Source organism: Syngnathus floridae, chromosome 20 (assembly GCF_059516105.1).
Source record: "Syngnathus floridae isolate MCC-2025c chromosome 20, RoL_Sflo_1.0, whole genome shotgun sequence".
Classification (NCBI taxonomy): Eukaryota; Metazoa; Chordata; class Actinopteri; order Syngnathiformes; family Syngnathidae; genus Syngnathus; species Syngnathus floridae.
The window spans coordinates 1413503-1436986 of NC_142432.1; the positions used below are offsets into that span (position 1 = coordinate 1413503).

Sequence of the window (23484 nt, forward strand, 5' to 3'; positions counted from 1 at the left end):
AGTGGATGTCACAGATATTCTGTTCAATATCTCTCCATCTTGTGCAATGTCTTTAATGCGAGACACATGTAAACAACAAAAATGGATCTTTCAAAGCGACGCGATTGCCGATAGTACCACTTTGCAGACACAGACGTTGGTTGTGTCTGTGGGGCTTCCGTAATTGCAATAGTATTGAGATGAATATGGATCTTGCCTGCAGTTTTTCTCCTCATTAAAACAAGAATGAAATGTTTTAATGAAGGCCTTATTGGCAGAAAGGATTCTTTCCCTTAGTGGCTTATTCAGTCAGGGTTAGAGATATGGTAAGGATGGATCTTGGTAACATAATTGTCATTTCTTTCACACAAACTCACCCAAGACTGCTTTCATGCATCTGTACAAAGTCGAAGGCACTGAATCATCCAAAATGTATTGATATAATACTTAGAGGTTTAAATCATGGAAGAGGGCTTGTTCCTCCTCCTCAGAGGCCAGAATCTCCTCTGCATTGAACTCGCCATCGACTGAGAGCTAATGTGACACGATAGCTCCACTGGACCATCGTTCGCTCTCGTTCCTTCTCATTCACTCTCACCCGTGGCTTTCTCCTGTGTGTGTGTATATATATGTACGTCTGTGTGTGTGTGAAAGGGTATATACATTTAGAATTTCTTTTTGTCCCAGTTATTTTTTTACTCCTATTTTGATCTTTTCGTCTGACCTTGTCTTCCGCTTGTTCACCAGTGTAATCAACAAACACCCGCTGTCAATGTTTTGGCCGCCCTGTGATGTTGGACCTGGTGCCAAACACAGGGCCTCTCATTATTTTTTATTGCTGACAAACAGCAAAGAATGAAAAGCAGTGACAGTCTTCTTTCTTTTTCTTTGTTATTACTTTCTGCTCATTATCCATCATTTCGACCGTGGTGTACTTCTTTTCATGCCTGCTGTTGATTACCTCCTTATCAATATGTAAATGGTGAAAATTGGTGAGGTCTTGGAGTACAAGGGATACATTTGAACCTATTCATGCCTTTTCTTATTACTGTACTCTATTCTCTTCATAACAATACATTTGAAGGCCCTCTTCAGTCTTCAAGGTCATGATGATCCCGTAGAGTCATATTTTTTCATGGACCTTCTGAAATCCGTTTTCTTCCTCTACTCTAAAACCAATCTGATATATAGAGGGTGATTTTATAACTTTTCAACTTTTTCCTTTCCTTTCTTCACTCCAGGCTCTCGAGGCTCCTACAGTAGTCAGCATAGCCAGGAGCCCCTCCGACCCTTGGGGTCCCCAGAGCACCATATAGACCCTATATATGAGGAACGCGTCTACCACAAGGGTCCCATGAGGAGCCTCAGCCAGGGCCAAGGGCCCGACACTGGCCCCTACCGCAACAACACTGGTAGGCAGTTTTTATTGGCCTCTTTAAACTTTTCATAGGTTGTGCATTTGCATCCAATGTGTTCAGGTTTTATTTCATCTTGTTATATTAAATGTTGATGTCCAAGCCTTGCTGCCCCAGTTTAGTATGAGATTTTTTTTTACTTGAATAATACATGCCGTGAAATAATCAATCAAACTTCCTCAGCATGGGCTTTCCATAAAACACGATACTGCTCATTATTGACAGTGTCAGAGCGTTTTTATTTGACGTAGTAGTTTTCAATGGGATGGAGCGACACTCCATGGTACTATCAAGCTCACGTTCACTCTAAGACGTCTTCATTCCCTCAGCTTCTCTTTGTAACTCCATTGTTGCCAATGTATTTTTAATAGGGCCTCACTGCGCTTATCTCAGTGCGGGTTTAGGTACGCTGTGTTAATCCCATTAACATTATCATACCCACATGAAAACACCCAAGTCGGTTCCGCCATGTTCACAGCTCCCTTGATGTCATTAGCCAGCCTAGCCTTAATAGCTATCATTAGCATATGGGTCAGAACCATGGTAATAAATATGGCACTCCAGACCGGCATTGAAGTTGATCAGTTTCACTCACTCCAAGTGGAGATGAGAATTACCTTGAAGCACATAGCCCTGCTTTCGAGGTACACTTCAACATGAATGGCTCATCGGGTGTCCTCCTCTTCTCACGACAGTCTCGCAGCGATAGAACTTTCTTTCTCAGAAGCCTTTTAACTCAATAATTGCATGATTGTAAGAAAACACACAAAGGAAATTTGCACAGACGCCCAAAAAATCAATAAGAGTTTTTGCTTTTAATTACAACCCTTGAGCTCCATAAGACGCCTCTCCAAATTTTCCCAGCCTAACAATTGTTTCTGTACTCAATTTAAACTCAAATACATTAGCTGGTAGATAAACAACAAAGCCTAAACCATAGTTAAGAAGAGAACAATTTAATATTGCATGTTCCGTGACTATAAGAACATCAAAATTGGATTTGTATTACATAAGCGACTGCACATAATGAACTGATAAAAGAGCCGTGCTGATACAGTGACGACTAAGTCATTAATTATGTGACATTGCCATTTCTTGGCAATGGCAAACTCACATTATTAAGCTGCAATGATTCAGTCGACAAATGATCACTCATGATAGGAAGAAAAGAGGGCTAATTTAGCGCTATTCCGTCAATAATTGTCAAAGTTGCATTCTCGGGAACCCTGCATGGTGGATGGCATTTATTCAACAAATGAGGGCTCTCATATTTGTTATCATTATTGGTGATGTGCTCTCGGTACTTGATCATGGCACCCACTGGATTTTTCAAAGCAAGGAGATTACTGACCAACTTTCGCTTTCCTCGGATGCTCTTTCTTCCCTTTCACACAAATCTATTATTGTATGTGTGTGGGCATTGTTTCAGTGTTCGCTCATGGATTAAACCAGGCCAAGGCCCCAGAGGAACGCAGGTTAATGTGGCCTATTTCAAGACATTATTCCCACATAGAAACGTCTTTTGCTTTCACATAGGTTTTCCTTTGTTGCAATATCAGTATGGCTTAGTATGGCGTGCTCTCCCCTTTTGTCTTTTTCTCTCTCAAACAGTGTAACATAAGACCTATTGCTCAGCTTGCTACATTAACATGATACAAATTGATTTTGAATGTGGGCTGCCTTTGTTGCTTGCAGTTCCATGCAAGGTGGGTTTTCCTTGATTTCAAGCAGCGCAGTCAGGAAGCTCCCGCCGTTCACATCCCTTTTGTTGTCTTACGGATCTCATTAGCCCCTCTGTATGAAAATCAATCATTTGACTGTTCTTCTTAATCCAAAAATGGTATTCAAAAGAATCCAGTGAATCCAATTGAACAACATTTTAAGGCGAGAGTGTTGAGAGCAAGGACGAGCTCATCTTCAGAGGAAGGAGTAGGACAGGAGGGTGATAAAGATGGAGACAGTTGGGAGGGAAATGGTGCATTTATTTGGCTTCTTCTAGCCAGAAGGCAGGAACTTTTAATGGCACCTCTTAAATGGAGAGAATGATTTCCTTCCTGGAGAGCAAGAAAGGTAACAAAAAAGGGATGGTGTGCACACTGAAATATTTTAGTAACCCTGATCAGAGCTGGCACCATGCATAAGACAATGATGCCTCTGCTTGAGGAAAATAAAACTTTTTTTTCAAACACACTAAATATAATAGAGGCTACATCAAAATCATTTTAGCTATTGTTATTTTCATGGTTACTGTTTCATTCACAAGGGAGTGAACTGTGGTATTTTTGGATAACCTTATGTTTCGCTTAACATAATAAAGCATCGTGAAGTACCCGATTGGATACAGTATTGACATTTTAATACTTTATATGATTCTGGAATACATTATTGACGGTTTTCCAGTATTGCAAAATCTTGTTGAGCACTAAGTCGTGTTTTCTCATCCTGATAAATGCATTTGGGCTATGGTGCAATATCTTTGGAGCCTTTAGCCAAAGCAGCTCCCCAGTCACTGTTGTGTCAGTCTCCAGGCCAACTGTGATTAGATACCTTTGGCTTGGATCAATTTCTGCTTGGCCCTTGGTCCTGCTGGTTTATTGATAGACCCTCTGTCTTTTAAATAACAGTAAAAAGTCAAGCTGGAAAAGCACTCGCATAGATTTCCCCCCGACCTTAAAAGATCAGTTTCTGTATTTATATTTGTGTTTGGATGTGTGCTCGCTGGGTGATTTGTGATAAAAGCTTGGACGCTAACACTCGCCTATTTAGAGTCTGTGAGAGCCTGTACAAAACCTGGGCCAGATTGTTTGCCCCAGTCATTGAGAGCACTAAATAAAACTCCAGCACTATTTATAGCATCTAGTAGAGAATCTATTTCAGGAAAATGTCGAAAATGATTTATGGTAATGCTAATAAAAATAGGCAGGAATGCTTTGCAATAATCTATGATCACCAGCAATGGATGGTTCATACTCTGTCTGCTTGCCACTGAGGCAGCCAGGTAATGTTTGCACAACTGCAGCGAGTTCTGCATGGTAGGAATTTTCTTTGTTTGCCGATAATCACGGACCTCTTTATGTGCAGTTGTCTAAAAAAAACATTATAATAATCAGATCTAATGTTTTAAAACCATTTCTTTCTGATTACTTCCAGTTATCTAAGTACAGTATCATGAATTGGAATGTCCTATTTCACATAAATGGTGTCAGCCCAATACATAGAGCCACAAACAATAACACCATGACTTCCACTTTTGTCCTTCCTCTCCATGGACATTAAACGTGCCTCATACAGACAAGTGTCCTACAGCTGCAACACTCCATACTGTATGCCTGTATGTGTCAGCCATTGCTTCGAGCTCTGGAACATCAAGAGCTATGTGTTGGCCCTGGAGCTACTCCTAGGGATTTCAACTAGGGAAAAAGTAATCCTGCCTCTCCTCCATAGCCAAGCATGTGTGTGTGTGTGTGTTTGTGTGCACATGCCCATGTGTGTTCACCTATCGCTGATGTGGCCAAGGTTATATCTGCATGACCTCAATGCACTGCACACAAAAATGCCCCAGGGGCATACATGTTTAGACCATGTCAATCACGTTGATATTTAGAAGTTGTGAGCCAGTGTGTGTGTGTGTGGGGGGGGGCAGAGAGTGAGAGAGGTTTTGTGTAATCGTGCTGAGCGTTGAAGCGTGTCGAGAGAAAGGACATGTCCTCGGCTCTGATCACAGAGTCTTCTCCTGCTACAATAGAGGCGGCGCGATGGAGAGACAGAGGGTGATTGTGAAGAAAGGCGAGAAAAACATGGGATGAATAGATGATGAAGAGAGGACGGCAGCGGGAACAAGGAAAAAAAAACAGGAACCATAGAGGGAGTTCAAAAAAGAGCAGGGGCTGGGGATTGAAAGGCATGAGGCGGGTAAGATGGATGGGGTGAGGATGGAGACGGAAGGATCTGGAGGGAGGTGAGAAATAAAGAAAGGAGAAAAAAAGGCAATAAAGCGATGAGGGGAAAATAGAGTGACATAGACGGAGTAGAGGAAAAAGAAATGCGGGCGGAGATGAAAGTGAGAAGGAGGATGGATACAAAAAGCTCTGAGAAGTGGTTTGAGTCCCTTCAACTTCTATACTCCATTCCGCCCATCTTAGACTTCTTCATGCAGCTCTTTTTAAGCTCACTGGCGCTTAAGCTAGCTGCCTAATTGTGCTGGAATCACTGTGTCAAAAACCAAAAAAATGGCACTAATCTGCTAGTTATTTGTTTACTTAACACCAAAGCGAGGGGAAGCAAACATTACACGTTTTGAAGTATGAGTGAAGGTTTAGATTTATATTATTTTCGACAGTGAAAGTCATCCCATTTTTACAGACATTATTTCTTTGTAAAGGTCAAGACACACCATTCTAATATATATATATATACGGAATAGCATGTATGCATCTTTAAATAAGCCCCCCCATGCTGATTTCCTCCAGGCAGGCCTAGCCAGGCAAAGGTCAAGTTATCAGCCAGAACACACCGTTACCAAGACAAATGACACTTTCACACTCGGCTTTGTTAAGGTTGGAGAAAAGGAAACAAAATAAGAAGATTGAGTATTCCGCAAAATGTCATGTCAAAGAACTATTTCCAACTAGATCAAAGTGAAACTATACTATTGAATTGGCATAAAATGCTGGTCATCTAATTTCCTTTCATTGCACCTGCCCTAGCAATCACTTTTCCTGTTTGGAGATTTGTCCTATTTCAAGTCCCTTGGAAGGTGCCGTTTTACTCCAACGCTGGTGGTGTTAGCCTAAAGCTCCGGCTACTAATGAGACGTTCAAGAAGACGGACGCATCACTGAGACAATTTAAAAAGGGGAGAAAAGAACAGGATTTGTTTCTGATGGGAGTAACTCTGCTTCATTACCCTCTCTTATTCTGGCTTGGCCACTGCTCTGCAAGCGTTTCATCCCCGCACCGCTTTCCTTTTTCTTAAACTGCAACGTATTGGAAGCTTTTCTTTTGTATCAGTTGTCATTTCACTTTATTAAGTCCTCACTGGGCCATATTAAAGCCATGAAAAATGTTACACAACAATCAAAGTTGTTCATCCATTTAGTATACTGCTATAGTTGCCGGTGAGCTGGAGACTTTTCCAACTGACTCTGAGACCATAGACGATTAACTATTTATTCATTTACAAGCGTTGGATCTTTCCCACGGAGGTTTTATTTGATTTTAGAAAAGTAAACCTTCTTGGATGAATTGCTATCATTGGCCGTTTGCCCACCCCAAATTCTCCATGATTATAGTTTCTTTGCTTTTTTCGTCATATTATGACTTGATGTGAATAACTTATTATTTTTGATGTACCTTCATGGCATATCGCATAACACGGTGTTTTTTCTCCCTCCCCCGCTTGTCTGATACAAGCAATCGAAAAACAGTAATTAAGGGTTGCTGTGATGTGTTAAGCAGGTGAGTATGTGAGTTAGAGGGAGTGATGACAGGGAACAAGTGTGTGTGCCACATCTCAAGAGAGCACTAACAAGCAAAGCACTCTGAGGCCAACACTTAAGACAGCCGAGTATGTACACTTACCGGTCACTTGATTAGAAACGGCGCTGACATGCTTGTTGTTGTGCAACTGCATAGGAAAATATGCTTTTAATATTTAGTATGTTGTGACATGACAGGAACAACATGTACGATGGTTTTACAAAGCAGCTGCAAGCATATTGGATTGCGTTGTCGTACATAAACCGCATTGCGTCCCCCCCTTGATACTTGCTGTCTTATTTTTAATGCGAGAGAAATTAATACTGTCGTTTTGCTCTATTGAGGATGTAGTCATTTGCAGTTAGCGACGCCCTTTGACTTACAAAACAAAAACCGGAATTCTTAAAATTTGAAGATCAGTTGACGTCTTGTTGGAACACACATAAACACAGTCAAAGCTAATTGAACGTCTTTCGAATAATATTGCAAACTGTAAATGCGCACCCAAAAAAAAAAATCTTGTCCTGCTCCTAGACCATGTGACCTAGTTTAATCATCATCTTCTTAAGACAACATCTCTTTCAAAGATATGCCTGACTCATAGCCACAAGGGAAAAGCTGGAAGTAACTAATTACACCAGTTTCTTAGCCGATGAGTTCCGGTATGTCGGCTGTTTTCCAGCAAATAAGCTTCCAGTCAACTGACAGGTGACAATCTTGTGTCCTGCACTTGTTTGTGTTCCACTTCATTAGTTCTGCTGAGGCTGCCTTTGTGCTTGCCTTTTCTTCACAATAGTCTTTTATGATCTGGTTTCGAACGTTATTTGAACCGATGTATTACAACTTGTTGGTGAAAACATCATCACAAATGATATATCATTATGTCTCATTAATATTATTTTACAAATGTCTCCCTCTTTAAGACACCAAATGTAAAATTCACTGGAATGAATCTGAACTTTCAATACATTACAGATCACTTTACAATGAACAGGTGTGATTAGGAGTTGTTTATTCATGTCTGGCGTGTTGACTGATTTCTAATTCAAGTTCAATTTTTAAAGGCTAATCCTCCTTTAATAGGAGTCTGATTGGATTGTGTTAAAGCTCCAGTCAATCACGACCCTCTCATTGATCCCCTTTGTGATTTATCACATTGTCTTTGAAGATCGCATTTAAGTGTCCCTTTGCATGTGTGCACATTTGTGGGTTTTTTGTTGTCGTTGTTGTCTACCTTGGTTCTAATGACAGATGAGATGGATCAGCTTCACACACACACACACGCACACAGACACGGCCACACACATGCACTGACTATTTCTCGTAGTGTTTTTACAGCCAGAGAAACAAGGCCCCCAGACTCACATTAACACCTTGATATATCGCCACTGCTTTGCTCCCACACAGGAGCAAAGGAAGGTGACAGCTCCAGTGGCCCAGCAGAATGCTTACATCACCAAGCAATTCCCCATTCAATTCCCATCTCTGGCTAATCACATAAAGCTTGGTGTTTTTACATTTGTCTTTTATGCTTTTCAGTCGTTACCGCTCGCGAGCAGATGTCTCATTATTTGGGCGTATAAAAGTTTATCCAGTTGTTCTCCTGCTACATAACAAGAAGGAAACAGTGCCGAGGTTTCAAGTGGGCTTTATTATCTATTTAAAAATGTTCCTGGAAATGTCTTTGAATGTGAGTGCAATTCTTCGTAGCAGTTGTTTAAATGATTTTTGCACAATATTTGTCATTCCCTGTCTCTCTCCCTCTCTCCAATCCCCGCGGTAAACATTGGTCTTGTTGTTAATCCTGGGCATGTGGCCAATATTTATCAATCCATATGGAGACATGCCTGTTTGTCCCTATCCTTTGCTCTCTTCTACTTTGCTCTCCATCTCACCAACTGTCCTTGTAGACTTCTCCCACCGTCTCCATGAGCATGTCCTAAGTTATGTCCTTTGTCCCTACTTTCCCGCCATAGCTCCCTCCTCCCCTGGTGTCGACTCCACCCCTTTGCAGCGAACAGGGAGTCACGGCACCGGAACGGGAAACTACAGCCGTGGCGGGACCAACAACTATGCCACGGTGGGACCGGGCTACACAACGAGCGGGGGCGGAGGGGACATGTACGGCTCGGACCCCTACGTGGCCGACCCTTACCGCACCCTGCAGTACTGCCCTTCGGTGGTGGAATCACCTTACAGCAAATCTGGGCCGGCCTTGCCGCCGGAAGGGACCTTGCAGCGCTCACCTTCTGTTGACTCCATTCAAAAAGACCCCAGGTAAGATTTTCTTTAACAGTGAAATGTGTCACACACTACACTATTTGAACTTGGATTGTATTGATGCATTCAGAAATCTCAGGTAAACATAGATTTATATTTCTCGGTATACGCCTTGTGGAAATATCCTAGGAAATATCGATGAGTGACGATACTGAAGAGGAAAGCTGCTTGTCTTGATGAGCCAAGTGTCAATAACCAATAAGAGGAAAGCTGATCAGGTTATCCTGTCTCGATGAGCCAAGTGTCAATAACCTTGGGTTATGAATGTAAGATGATAAAAAATCATCTCAAGAATCTGATCGGAGGATCTCAGGCACATCTATTGTGATTCAGAAGGAAATACTGGTCATGCATTTAGTTTTGACACGATTGTGTAAGTTTACCTGTGCTGCAGAAAATTGGCTTGAAATTCTCCACTTGTGCTTTTTGTCAAGCCACTACAATCTCCCGCTCTGCTTAATCTAATTGAATTGTAACTACAGAACGTGTTACATTTCTCTGTGCCATGAGGTTAACTGGCTGCCGACTCCAACTCCAGTCTTTCTTTTTCAATAATTGGATCTAGCTGAGCTTGCATGGAGTGCTAAATGAGTTAGGAGCAATTTAGACTCGATGCCTTGAGTGAAGGCAGGGGCTATTTTTGCATGTGCACCAATGCGTGTACATACAATCAATGTAATCTGCGTCACATTTTTTTTTTTTTTTTTTGAAGTGATGGTGTGTGTATGTGACTGCTGTCAACACTATTAGGGGTGCCATGACAGCTGCCGAGTAGAAGTGAGGACACCAAACTCCCAAAGCCCTAATAGATGATGGGAGTAAAGGAAGGTGGTAGATTAAGTAGATAAGGGGAGGAAGGATAAAGGAACTAGGAAACGGGCAAAGATGAAGCAGGAAGAAGAGGCGTTAGATAAGCAAAGTGTGAGAGGAGGGGATAAAGAAGCGAATGGAAGAGGGATTTGGTGAAGAGGGAAAGTGGATCAATGTGCATACAGTCATTTAGAGTAGTGCTTTTATAATTTAGATTAGTGGTTGCCTGGATTGTTTGTTGTGTGTGGTCTCCTTAAAGCGCTATAAGAAGTAAGGGTACACAACAAATTGCTAAGGAAGGAAAATACTGAGAAGACTTTGATTAAGAAGATGGAAGGAAGAAGAAACAAGTAGTGAGGCATTGTGGGTGGGGTGTGTGAGGAAGAACAAGGGGGAGAGGAACATTAGCTCAGGGAGAGTGGGAATTAGGGACCACTAAGGTGGAAGCGGTGGGTGTGGATGGTTATTGTTACAAAGCTTAAGAGCTCAAGAGAAGCACAAGTGTGTTACTAACGTCTTGAAGAGGCAAGTTTGGCCTAGAGAGATGCCGATTGATGGGAAGGCAAATGGAAGACGCAACGCAGTGATCAAAAACAAGGCTGCCGTATATTGTTTCTCCCATGTGTTTGCTCGACTTCACCCTTATACAAGAGCCAATAAGCCCCACAGTATGCTACCGGGAGAACACAGACGTGACTTTCCGTTGATGTTTTTATTAGCTAACACTTTTTAAGGGTTCGGCAGTAACATACTGTGTAAAGCTACCACAACATATGGGGCAACATCTGGAATTTCTTTGGAAGTAGTATGAAAATGCCCCATTCATCCAAGTTGAAACATGTTCTTTTTTTTTTTTTAATTGTGTGCCTACGGTGGATGCTTTGCTAACAGCTCTGCTCCATTACAATTGAAGGCACTCTCTCCCTTGCTAACATGGCCGCCACTTCTGCCTATACTTTATTTTGATGGGAAAGTCACCCATGCCAACCCGCAGGCTGCCACAGTGACACGCTTTTTAGCCTGCTCTAGTGTACTATAAAATCTGTTTATCTATGACAAGGAGAATAGTACAAGCCCAAAAAAAATAGACTACTCTGTTGATGGCGTTGCAGCATGAGTAAATGTTTTTTATTGTGGTTTATGTGTTTTCGAAAAGCTGAATTGAGCTCATTGTTGCCGTCACATGAGCACTAGTGTAGTTTTTTTTGTTTATATGTGAGTCTACAGATGGGACGGATGCGCTAGATGGAAATGAAGGCAGCGGTAAACTAAGTGCACACTGTGTTTGTATGTGTGAGAGGTTCTGGACCACAGGATTATATGCAAACTGGGGATTCCACAGCCTCTTAAGTGAAAGAACCTGCCACTGCTCTGTTTACTACACCACACCTGGGGATTACTATTGTCTCAAGTGCAGGGAGATTTCTTTGCACATAATAAACATTTGTGGCTACTGGCTACCAGCCACATTTTCTGTTCTCTATTTAAGTGCTTTTCATAGTTTGTGCACTGATCTTACTGCAGCAGAAGTAATGGGAAACTATGCAATAGTAACTGTTGACTGTTTTAAGAGGCTGTGTATTTAAATAGCACTTATACTGAAGTGGAATGTCTGGAATGTCATGTCAAGACTCAAATCAATTCATTAATCATTTGTTGGTGTGTGTATTTTACTTTTTAACTGTGTGGTCTGCTAGGTTTAAGCGGTTTCAGCACCATGGACAGCAATATACATTCTGAAATGCAGTAGGAGTAGTAGTAGTAGTAGGCCATCCCTGCTATACAGTAGATGTCATATAATGAATAGTCAATCAATCAAGAGGTGGCCCAAATTAGTTTCAGCACCATGGACAGCAACACGCATTCTGCTATTCGGTAGTAGTAGTAGTTGAGTAGATGCCATTTAATGAATAGTATCAATCTATATCCAATCAGGAAAGAGGTGAGGTGGCCAAAAGTAGTTTCAGCACCATGGACAGCAACACCCATTCTCATATTCAGTAGTAGTAGTGGTAGTTGTTGCCCATTCCTGCTATACGGTAGATGCCATTTCATGAATAGTATCAATCTATATCCAATCAGTAAAGAGGTGAGGTGGCCACAAGTAGTTTCAGCACCATGGACAGCAACACCCATTCTGATATTCAGTAGTAGTAGTAGTTGTTGCCCATCCCTGCTATACGGTAGATGCTATTTCATGAATAATATCAATCTATATCCAATCAGTAAAGAGGTGGCCAAAAGTTTCAGTACCATGGACAGCAACACACATTCTGATATTCACGAGTAGGAGTAGTTGTCCATCCCTGCTATATGGTAGATGCTATTTAATGAATAGTATCAATCTATATCCGATCAGTCAATAGCCAAAAATGTGTCTTTGAGAAAGTTTTGTGTTTAGAGGATGGGACAGTAAACATTCTTTGATGACAACCCCACAGTGATGGAATGATTTAAAGAGAAAGGAATCAAGGAGACATTCAGAGGAGAGGACACAGTCTTTTGCCTCTCAGCATGGCCCATGGGTAATTTCCACTCCTCATGAGAAATGCATGCTGGGATATGGTATCACCTCCAGGGAAGGGTAATGATGCTTTGCCAGAACCTTGGCCCTGAGGCACAGCTGTACGCGTGAATGAGGGTGCACAAGTGTGTGCGTGTGTACGTGCAGCTGTGGCTTGGCCATCGCCCCTGCCTGTTCTGGGTAAATTGCCCATTGTAGTAATTTTCCTTTTTTGAAGTGGCCTATCTATTTGTGTGCCTGTGTGGGGATGTGTTTGGTTGACCTTGGGATGAAAACAAATGCTTGTGTCCCTGCCTTCATCTTTTCTTCCCTGCTCTTGCCTCTGGATCGGAGTACTCGCCATACTGAATAACAGACATATTCAATGAGACCAAGTGAATATATTGAATCATCAGGGCTTTTTGTGCAATTTGCAAATCCATCGTAAGATGCTGCTTATTGTTAACATGGATAGAAATGTGAGGAAAGTAGTCTTAAGAGTTGAGGTCATTCTTTCGTGTGCATTGGTATGAAAATCAGTTAGGAGCTCCTTTAATGTTGGGCACCGGACCACCATCAATCTTTGCTTGTAGTTGTAATTGTCAGAGCATGTCTAAATTATTAATTTGTGTCTTTCCAATTCATCATGGCCGTACGCTTATGTTACATGTCATCATCACCAGCACCATTGCCATCATGTTGTCGGCATCGTGTAAATCTTTGAGCAAACGTTGCTGCACTTTCTAATTTGCTGTCTTATTGCTCGAGTGTAAAGTAATGAGTGGAGCAGGTGCACTAGCCACACACTCCTTTATGAGATTTCTGTCTCTTTTGCGTCATGTCACTATTTTTATCTTTAGCTCACACACCTGCCAAATTATTAACACTCACACAGCACCCAATCTTTTTATAAATACAGGGGAGTGCGGACGCATATTTTGTGTGTTCTGATCATGCAGTCTAGTCAAAACATTTGGATTTACAATCTCTCTCTATTAGGAGGCAGGTTGTCACCTTGGGCTCCACTTATCGGGCTTTTTCTGGCGTTTCAGTTTAGCCTCCACTCTGCCCTCTTTCTGACAGCAGAGAGAGTGTAAATACTGCATGAATTCATGCTCACAGGAATGTGCGTGCGCATGTGTGAGAGAGAGAGAGAGAGAGAGGCAATGAGCTTGGAAAAGGAAATCAACGTGTTGGGATTGTGTATTAAATTGGTGTTGCTGTTCTGTGACTCTGCCGGACGATTATTGCGTTACTCCTGATTACCCCCTTGTCGAGTCATGTGACCATAATTAGTGAGTAATCCAGTGTAATTGAACAACAAATCCACAAATCACAGCTTTTAAAAGTCACATACACCTCGCTCTGGCAGACATAAACAATAATTTAAAAAAATAAACAATGCCCTGCGATTGGCTGGCGACCAGTTCAGGCTCCAGCCTGCCCGCGACCCTCGTGAGGATAAACCGGTTCAGAAGATGAATGGATGAATAACTTTAGTTGACAGTCGGACATTTATCAATTTAAAATAGTGATTTCAAACTGCACTGCTACCAGCTTTTCTCATACACTGTTCCCTTCCTGCTTCACGGTTGGGCTATTGCAGATTCACTCTATTGTGCGTTTTCATTTGCAATCATAAATTCATCTATTGAAGTTTTACCTGGCTATTTTGGCATGTTTTCCTGCAGAAAAATAAACCCTAAAGAACACAGCATTGCATTTTGAGTTCAATATATTCAAGTAACCAGTGTTTAGAAGGGTAGGGACTTATCACGTGATATATAGAGAAATACAGTCCAAAAAAAGCTGCATTGTGTCATTAAAAAAAATCTATTTTTATATCATGTCCCTGCAAAAGACACACAGACAGAAAGAAGCACACACATCCATGGACAAAAAGATGGAATCCAGTTTGACCTTAACGTGTCAGACTATCTGTGGATAATTTGTAGTTGTATGCAGCATGTGGATGTGTAGTGTCACACTGAGCTCAACCTTCATTAGACCTGTGACATAAAGCTGCAATTTGTCGATGAGGCGCGCACGCGCACACGCAACTTAACGTCCTCATTAGCATTATCGGCACGGAACGAGCTCATCTCTACTGTTTCTCATTCAGAGGCCAGAGTGCTGCTTGTTGAGGTGATTGCATCGGGGCTTTCGATTCAAAAAAACAATGGCGCCCTAATTTCTCAGCAAGCTCTCATTCTTCCATCAGCTTAATCTTCCCCTCTCACTTTGATTGGCTGAGTGCACTAGATGAGGATTTTGATTGGATATTTTGCTCACTTGTGTTTGATCATGGCTGCAGTTCAAGTATCGCCTCTTCGTGTCACAACCATCTCTATTATTCGTGTGGAAGTCTACCAGTTACCAGTAGTTACCAAAATTCATAACTCGATACAATAAAAGAAGGAAGGCTAAGTGTTAAATTAATTGGTAACTAAACACCGACTGCTCCTCTATTTGTGTCCGTCAGCAGCTCAGACTAATTGCGTCACTTAATTAGCTGTTTTAATATTTCAAGTCACAATCAATGAGATTTTTCCCTTCATTATCATCATTACATCGTTCTCGGAGCGGTGCGTAATTCTCGAGGTCACTTCAGTCTAATGTGTACGTTTCACCGATTTGATGATTCGCTGCGTAAACATTCAGTAATTGCACTATATCAAAGGGGAGTTGGACTGAAAATTTGTGCTCAGCAAATATCGTATGGGAGAATAATACTATAAACGTGATTTCATGACAAAAAGAAAAATGTCAGCTTTAACGCATGATTCGATTAGGCTTCAAATGTTGCGTAATCAGCTAAATCTTCCTGTGGAATCATAACACACATTACTCACTCTCACTCAAGCCACTTTAATAAAATAAATGGATACCGCTGTGCCATAATAACACATTGAAACAATCATCCCACTCCTACTATTTGAGACAACGTCCTGAATAAGAGCTTCTGGATCCAAAATTGCAAAATGTGATGGGATCCTCCATCAGATATTGCAGCTGGTTGTGAAGAGATGCTCCCGAACTCCAGATAAGTGCGTATAGCATATTGGCTTATTCAAGTGAGCAAAATGATTAGAACGGACATTATTAAATGATTTCATATTTTTTTCCTTCAAAGGTATGGTGGCTGTCATACATTTCACGGTTTCCTTTTTTCTGCAGCCATCATGATGTCTGCGCCAGTTTCATTCCACACCTCATATTCTTGCCACTCAGACTCTTTGTTAGCTTTCATTCATGCTCCGTAGCCATCCATCCCAGACCGGAAGAACCTTGGAGAAAGCCTATTGATTTTTTTTTTTTTCCTCCTTGTCTTGGTCTTTTTTTTCCCCCAACCCATCTAATATAGAACAAGGAGAAGACTAAGATAGACAGTGTGGGTGGGGGGGATTCTGGGATGAGCAGACAATTGTGAGGATAGAAAGTCGCATCTGGTGTACTGGTCCTAACGTGATGAGCTTGATAAAAGAAGTAATATGTACTCCTCCCCTCTTCATCACATTCCTTGATCTCATTCATGGCCTTCTCTTTTCTTCGCTATCTTTTTTCTATTTCTACCAAGAGTGGGTTTTCTTATACTGACTTACTTATATTTGTCACTTTCCAAATGTGAAGGAAGGAGAGTGACAAATTGGAGGTTGCACTAAATACCGGTATCATTACGGCACCACCAATTTTAGGGTGCAAAAATGACTCGGGACTATAATTTCCCAAGTACTGCTACTTGGTTTTAAAAAATTGCATCTAAAGAGCTCCAATGCGGTGACAGACGTGGCTGGTGTGCGGAATGTCAGTCATCCGAATCACACAAACACAAAGATAGAAGGTGGAAATATCAGAGCCAGTATTGCGACAGAAGCTTTTCTCACTATTACTGGTTGGAATGTCAAACATGAAGTAGCTCTTCAATTGTTCTAAAGTTTTCAAATTGTGTGGACAGGTTGCATGACACCTTGTATGGTTTTGAACTTGGAAGTATTTTTCCAAAATATTTCGGTTCAATTCAAATGTGTACAACTTCGGAGGTTCCACAGGGTACAGTCTTAGAACCATGCATCTTTCATACGCAATCCACGATAGTAAATGTATTAAAATACCATATACATGTGTTTCTTATATTGAGTCATATTAGAATATGGGTGTGTAATATTGTGGCTAAATGCACTAAGAAGATCCGAGACAAAAGAGAGGAAATGGAAGCAGTTTGATATTTGACGGCCAGAATGATTTACTATCCAGTGCTTCAAATAAAAAAAAAATGCTCAGCTTAGCTCCTTTGTCAAAGTCAAACTCTTATTTAGCTTCTGTGGAGTAACATGCAGACTTTTCATCACCGTGGCTATAAATTACCTAAACTGTTTTTGGCACTTTTTCTCCCTCGCCCTCCCTCCAATATCTCTTAATCTCTCATTCCAGCCACTGACCACTTTCATTCCTCTCTCCATTTTAGTGCCCTCAAGATGGATGTTCAGGTTCTAATTAGCATCTGCTTTGCTATGCGCAATGCTTTCCTGTCCGCCAATCAGTTAACATAAATGACAGGCCTTGTCCAATCAGATTAAGGCCAACGAGACACACTTCCTGTCGGGAGCCGTCTTTTCAAATGCGTTGTGGACTCTGAAAATGAATGCCAATTGAACGGCGAGGGCAAAAAGGACGTCATAAATTACAGTGTTGCATATTTACTACCATGCACTCCAACAGAGTCCTCCTAAAGTCACAAGACGAAGCTCAACATTAAGACTTACAATGTCACGGTCATAATAATAAAATCTTTATATATTGTGCAAGAACATTTTTAAATAATTGTCTTAATTGCCATTTGATAACTAGAGGATAATTCATTAAAGTCTACTCCACTAAAATGGCTGTCTGCCCACTCTTTGCTATAAACATGGTTGAGTTCAATATTTTTTACTCTTATTCTGTTCAGTGTTACATGCGGATCAATTGAAGTCAATCCCAGACGTCAATTCAATTCACACATATGAGAAATTTCGTGTTCATCAGTGCATTCAAAACACTCGGAGAACATGCACATTTCACACGGAAAAACTTCCGACCGAATTTTGAACTCAATCCAAGAGGCGCCAACCGCCTCCTGACAAAATACAAAGCCTTTATCAAATAATAAAGCTTTACACACCATTTAAAAATATATCTACCATATTTGGAGGCATTGAAGCTTGTCGAATTCTGGCAAGAGAAAGCTGCCTTAATACATATTTAGCGTGAACCTTGCGCTTTAGCTGGCACGACTCTTGTCGCCGCTTTTGTGTCCCTGTGTGTTTGCAAGCCGCTGTTTCACGTCACTGGCCCGTCGCCCAGCAGTGTGTCTAACAGGTTTGTAGCGCTCATTAGCACCAGTGTTGACTGCTGTCCTGTCTGAGGGCTGTTTACTTCTTTATCATTCCCTATTTGAAAGAGAAAATTATTTTTATTTTCCCTCTACAGTCACCCCTCTGTTGTCCCTGTGGGCTTTTCCGCCCATCCTCCCTCAGCGTTTTCCTCTCCGTGTGTTTGTGTCTCGCACTCCCTACCAGGCCTTTTTAATTAATGGTGAGCCATGATGCTTATCTCATCAGCAGATCTCGCTGCTGTCTATTACAAAGCTGTGTGGTTGGAAGGGATGGATCACATACTCTCACACACACACACACACACACACACACACATCCAGGTTTATATATAAACAAAAGTCAAATAAATCTACACTTTGGAAACAAACAAGTCACGTGTGTCCACATCCCAAGCCTTAATCAAATCTTGCCATTTGTACACCCACATCAACAAACTGCCCTGATGTTATCTACCCATGTGATTTAGTGTTGTTTGAGGGTCTCTCCTCCTAAACGCCGTCGGACTGCCCCTCCACCCCCCTGCCCTTTTCTAGGTTGGGCTTCCTATCGCTTCTCTACCTCCCTCCATCAGCCATCCTTTCCAGCTGAATGAACACTTATCATTTGGCAGATAAAGACCCGTCCAGGCAAGAGCTCACTTTATCTCAGAGAGCCATGTTTACTCCTCGTGAGCGCTCTGCTTTGCAACCGCGCTTCACACACTGCATGCTCTTGATCCAGGAGAGAACACAGCATGGCGGCCAGGGCCATTTCCAACTCCTCGGGCTAGTCAATTTCGCTGTATTTACCCTATTTTCGTGTACGGGCAACTGAGGAAAATAAACCAGGATATCAAGATGGGGGATTATAGCACACGCTATTTCGGCACACAAGAGCCAGCGTGAAGGCGGTAACAGCAAAATCAATCCTCGTAGAGCGGAATCGATGCAGGTTGCAAAATTTCAACAAAGGCTTTTGTGGGATCGCACTGGGAGTTTGCTGAAAGCCAGTTACTTACAGAGTGGTTATTAAAGAAAATAACATGGGTGATTGTGGACACATCCCCGCCCACACTGTCTCACACACTCATAATTTTCTCATTCAGGGGACCATTACAGAGAAATTATCAGCAGGGGGGGGATACTTCTACGAGGGAGCCCATTTCCTGGGTGTTATTTTACTTTATTTAATCTTTCCAGTCTGAGGACAGAGGTGGAAATTGATGAAAAATAGCACATAGCGCAAGTCAGTGTCCAGTACAGTGGTGTGAGTCGTTGACTTTTTTTATAATGTGACACCTAAAGTACGGCTCATTAATTAAAGGAAGGAAAATCTGAAATGTCAACAGTTATACCGTGTTACTTGTTATCAGTATCATGGAGTATTTTTTGGCTTTAAGAGAGGTGACATCATTTGGGGGGTCGGGTGCACCTTGGCGCTCCGATTCCCATCTACAGAAACTCGACGGTATTCATCAAAGTTGATTCTGTAGCCTTTTGTGTGACAGAGAGTGTTTGTCTTCCCTCTGTTAATATCGGCAAGACGCTTGTTACCTCTCCCAAGGAGTCCAAATGTCTCCATCTGTCCTGTCTGCACAGGGAGTTTGGCTGGAGAGATCCAGAACTGCCAGAGGTGATCCAGATGCTGCAACATCAGTTCCCATCTGTGCAGTCCAATGCTGCCGCATACCTCCAACACCTCTGCTTTGGAGACAACAAGATCAAAGCTGAGGTTAGTGTCTGCATTGTCTATAAAACACTTCATAACAATAAGGGCGATTCACTTCCTCTGCATAGTTATGGCACGTAAACAAAGCTGTTCTGTATTATAAACCTTCAAGTTCTCCTTTCTATTGATTTGTTGATTTGACTTAACCCTGAACTCGTGCACTCATTTCTCAAACTCAATTTTGGACGGAAGCCCTCAATTGGATATTTAACCGAAAACTTTAATAAGACAAGCAGCGATTTAAAAACAATGTTGCTGCACACCATTAAAGACAATGATTTTAAGTACACTTGCGTAATCTTTGAGACAAAAACGGTCCAATTCTAATGCATTAGCAATTATTCCACTCAACTCTTGTTGCCTTGAAAAAAAAAATAACTTAAGTGTCTTTTATAGTGGATGCAATTAGCATTTCTAAGGGAAAGCATCCAACAGCGAGGCAAATAGCAACTCTCTAGTGGATGGAGGTTCTTTTTCCGCTTTGTTTGAGTGTTTCATTCAAGGTCCAAAGTGCACCCAAAAACACTTGATCATTCATCGTTACGTGTGGGAGAAACATCAGCCAGTCAATAAACAACGTGCCCCGCCATGCTAGCCGTGTGAATAGAAATACAAATGCTCCTGAATGAAATCTTAAGATATTTATAAGTAGAATTGTTTTGTTCAGTGCACCTTTTAGTACGCTCTTCAAGGCTGTCCTGAAGAATACTGCCTACCTTTCTTTCAAAAAGAGAGAAAAAATAATCAAGAAGATAAAGTAGTTAAAAGCACTTCTATTACTTATTTAAAAAAACATACATGTATATATAGACTTTAATTTCCCTTGCTGCCAGCTGCACTGCCTTGCGTTTCATTATTTCAAAATAACACCATTATAGACCAACTGGAATATTATTAATATCTTGACCTTGCTGGGCGACCTCTTCTGGGGATTCCCATGACAATATCTCTTTGGTACTCTTTATTTTCTTATCTGCCCCTTTGCCCGCTGTGCTTTATTTGCCCCCTTTGTTTAAGACCCCCGTGAAGACAAATTGACCAATAAAACAAGCCGCAGCCAAAACATTGCTTAGTCCTTAACAGTCAAGGATAAAACGTGTCAGATAGGATTAAATGTGAAAGGGAAGTTATGTTTTAGGGAGATACAGTTTTTAATCTTTGTGATGAGATAAAAACAAATTAATGTTAAATAGGATTTTCCACGTTAATTAAAACTGGTGTCAAATGTTCAGTAAGTCAGAAGCTGAACTGTGTGATGACATCTGTGACCCTGTTTGCTCATCTGTAAATCTGTTAGGATTTAATGGAAATATGATGATGAAGTTAATTTATAGATTACAGGATCAGTTGAAAAGGCATATGACTGCTGATTTGATCTGATTATAGTAGAGTTTGTTTTTTTTATTTCTCATTTTATCCGTTCAGCCAAGAAATGTAAATGACACACAAGATGGAAAAAGTCTCATTGGTACTGTGGAATTTAAAATCAGTCAGTCATCGTCGAGTAAATCATAGTGATAAAAAAGCAAATAAACATTTTTCAAACCAATTTTTGAGCCGATATTTTTTTCCTCTCACGTACCGTATTATTTTTTGTCTGAGTCAAATTTCCGAAGAGTCACACAGCTTAGATAAGGTGATGATTAATGTTCAAATATTTCAAAACTAACGTGCTGTGGCTGGCTGGCGAGTATGTAATTTGCTCTGACACATTCACTGGCATTCTGTTCAATGCTACAATCCATTTGCACACATTTTATTTGTCATGTGACGGACTTTGTATCACATTTTTACACGACTTTTTTTCTATACCAAATAAATTACTGACTAAAATTTTGAATCTTAGACTCATAACATTGTCAGGGCAGGTTGGCATTTAAGATTTAAACAGCTTGCTTGTGTCTGTCTTTTTTTTTTTTTTAATCTTCTCACTTTGCATAAAATATGAACATAGATTATGACATTTATTTTTGTCAGCACTGATCTAAAGACAGACACAGATGGCATGGGATGACACGATGAGCAGCAACCGGTAATTGGAGACACAATATGATTTGTTTCTGAAGTATCATACACAAAAGAGACAGAGGAAGAAGAGCATGAGGAGGAAGTGAGATAAATAAAACAATAGTGTCATCCGCTAATTGGATCTGCAGATGAAGAATTGACCATGTTGGTGTACCTGATGGTATGATGTCAAAGTGAAAGCGGTTTTCTTTATTTACTCACTTGCTTGATTAGATGGCAGGGTGTGTTTTTGCATTGGGCGTCTCAAGAGGCATGTTTGTCTTTTTTTTTTTTATAAGAACATCAATAATGGGGGCCAGTGGTACCCCTCCACCAGAATACATATTCACATCTTGAGATTTCCACAAGCATTTTCCTATCTCATGATGCTTGTGTCACGCCCACAGTATGTTTTACTTGTTGACTCATATTTGTCACTGTAGATGTTTCCTTGCTGTGAACCCTTCATTCCGCTCTCTGCCTCAGTGCAAATATTACATGCTTAATGGTGGCCCATTTTGGAATGTCCCTATAGGGAAATCACTGCTTGCGGCCACAAACTCAATTAGGCAAAGGTTGAAAGGTTTTAAAATCAAGGCAAACTGTGAGACCAAAGAAAAAAAAAAAAAATCCTTGCATGAGAGCCCGCTTGTCTGCTTCCATGCATGTGTGATGGATTTGAACTTGGAAGGTGCGTGACACGTCTTCACTCTCAATCAAGCGGCTAAACATTAAGTGTGCCGCTGATGTTTGTTGACATTCCATATGTGGTGACTCATGCACACTAACACACTTGTTTGTGTCACCCGTGCATAATGTGTATCTCGCCGGGATTTGTTTTTAGTTTGTTTATTAATTTATTTATTTGAACGCCTGCAGGACCTCCGAGTCCCCCAATCCCGGCTGTCGCTATCGCTAAGTGTTACCACAGCAATGCTGTCGCTATGGGTTACCGATAGTTGTGGCTGCTGCATAACAGCGGGAGACAAAGACAAATCAATCCCCGTTTCTAATCGTCTTTACACGGAATAAAGGCAGGGGGGAAAGGATGGTGGTTTTGGAAAGTCATGTCGGTATCGCTAAGACAATGCAAAGCAATATCATGATGCCTTTCATAGAATATGAGATTAGCTACAGAACAAGGGAAGATGTATTGAGACAAAGGGAGGGAAGGAACAGAGCTCAAGATTGTCAGGCACGAGGAAACAATCTAGTCAATACAACAAGGTTAGTTTGCCATTCACGGGCAACCCTTAATCCGTTTTAATTGAATAGATAAGCAAAGTCATTTTACCCGATAGACTCCTGCTGTGTCATCAAACACCTCCGTCCTCTCCTTGCCCTCCATTGCACTCCTCTTTTCTTCTTCACCGCCTCTCCCTTTTGAATGTCTTTTCACTTTAAGGTAATCAAAGCTACAGTTTGTTAGAAGGTTTTTTTTTTTTAAATCCACGGCCAAAGTCGCTTCTTTGTTTCTGCCATGCTATAAAGTGAAGTACCTCAGAGAAATGGTTATCCAAGATAGACAGGGAAGGTTTTCCATCATCATTGTCACCAACTGTTCTGTATCTTTAGTGTTCAGTTGGTTCAATTAAATAAACAGATTGAATTGTTCGGCCCTAAATCCAGCCCATCGCAACAACTTCCACGCGATAACCCTAACGGTGATTTCACAATCTCTTTGCTAAAATGAAAAGATATGTCATTTTTATCATCTATATAGTCATCGCTCTAAAAATGGAGGTAAATGATTGTGACTGTTACAATATTTCAGCACTGCTGGTGATCACAGCAGTCACTTAGTTGTGATCAGGGCCACACCCCTGTAAGGTCACCGCCACAATAATTGAGAAGGCAAGCTATAAAACAGCGTGCAGGCAGGCAAGACATTATGTGTCTGACCCAGGTCCACCACTAAAAGCAAACAGGGT

General features: G+C 41.2%; 1 protein-coding gene across 3 annotated transcripts in view; it reads left to right on the forward strand.

Annotated features, from left to right (window-relative positions):
• Positions 1 to 23484, forward strand: part of ctnnd2a (catenin (cadherin-associated protein), delta 2a) — a 119776-nt gene that overhangs the window by 64331 nt on the left and 31961 nt on the right. The window contains exons 11-13 of one of the 3 annotated variants that reach the window (XM_088364220.1): positions 1221 to 1391; positions 8782 to 9148; positions 19417 to 19549. In XM_088364220.1, coding sequence (XP_088220346.1) covers positions 1221 to 1391; positions 8782 to 9148; positions 19417 to 19549 — 671 coding nt within the window. The remainder of the gene's footprint in view (positions 1 to 1220; positions 1392 to 8781; positions 9149 to 19416; positions 19550 to 23484) is intronic. The other 2 variants (XM_088364222.1, XM_088364223.1) reach the window with 2 other exon arrangements.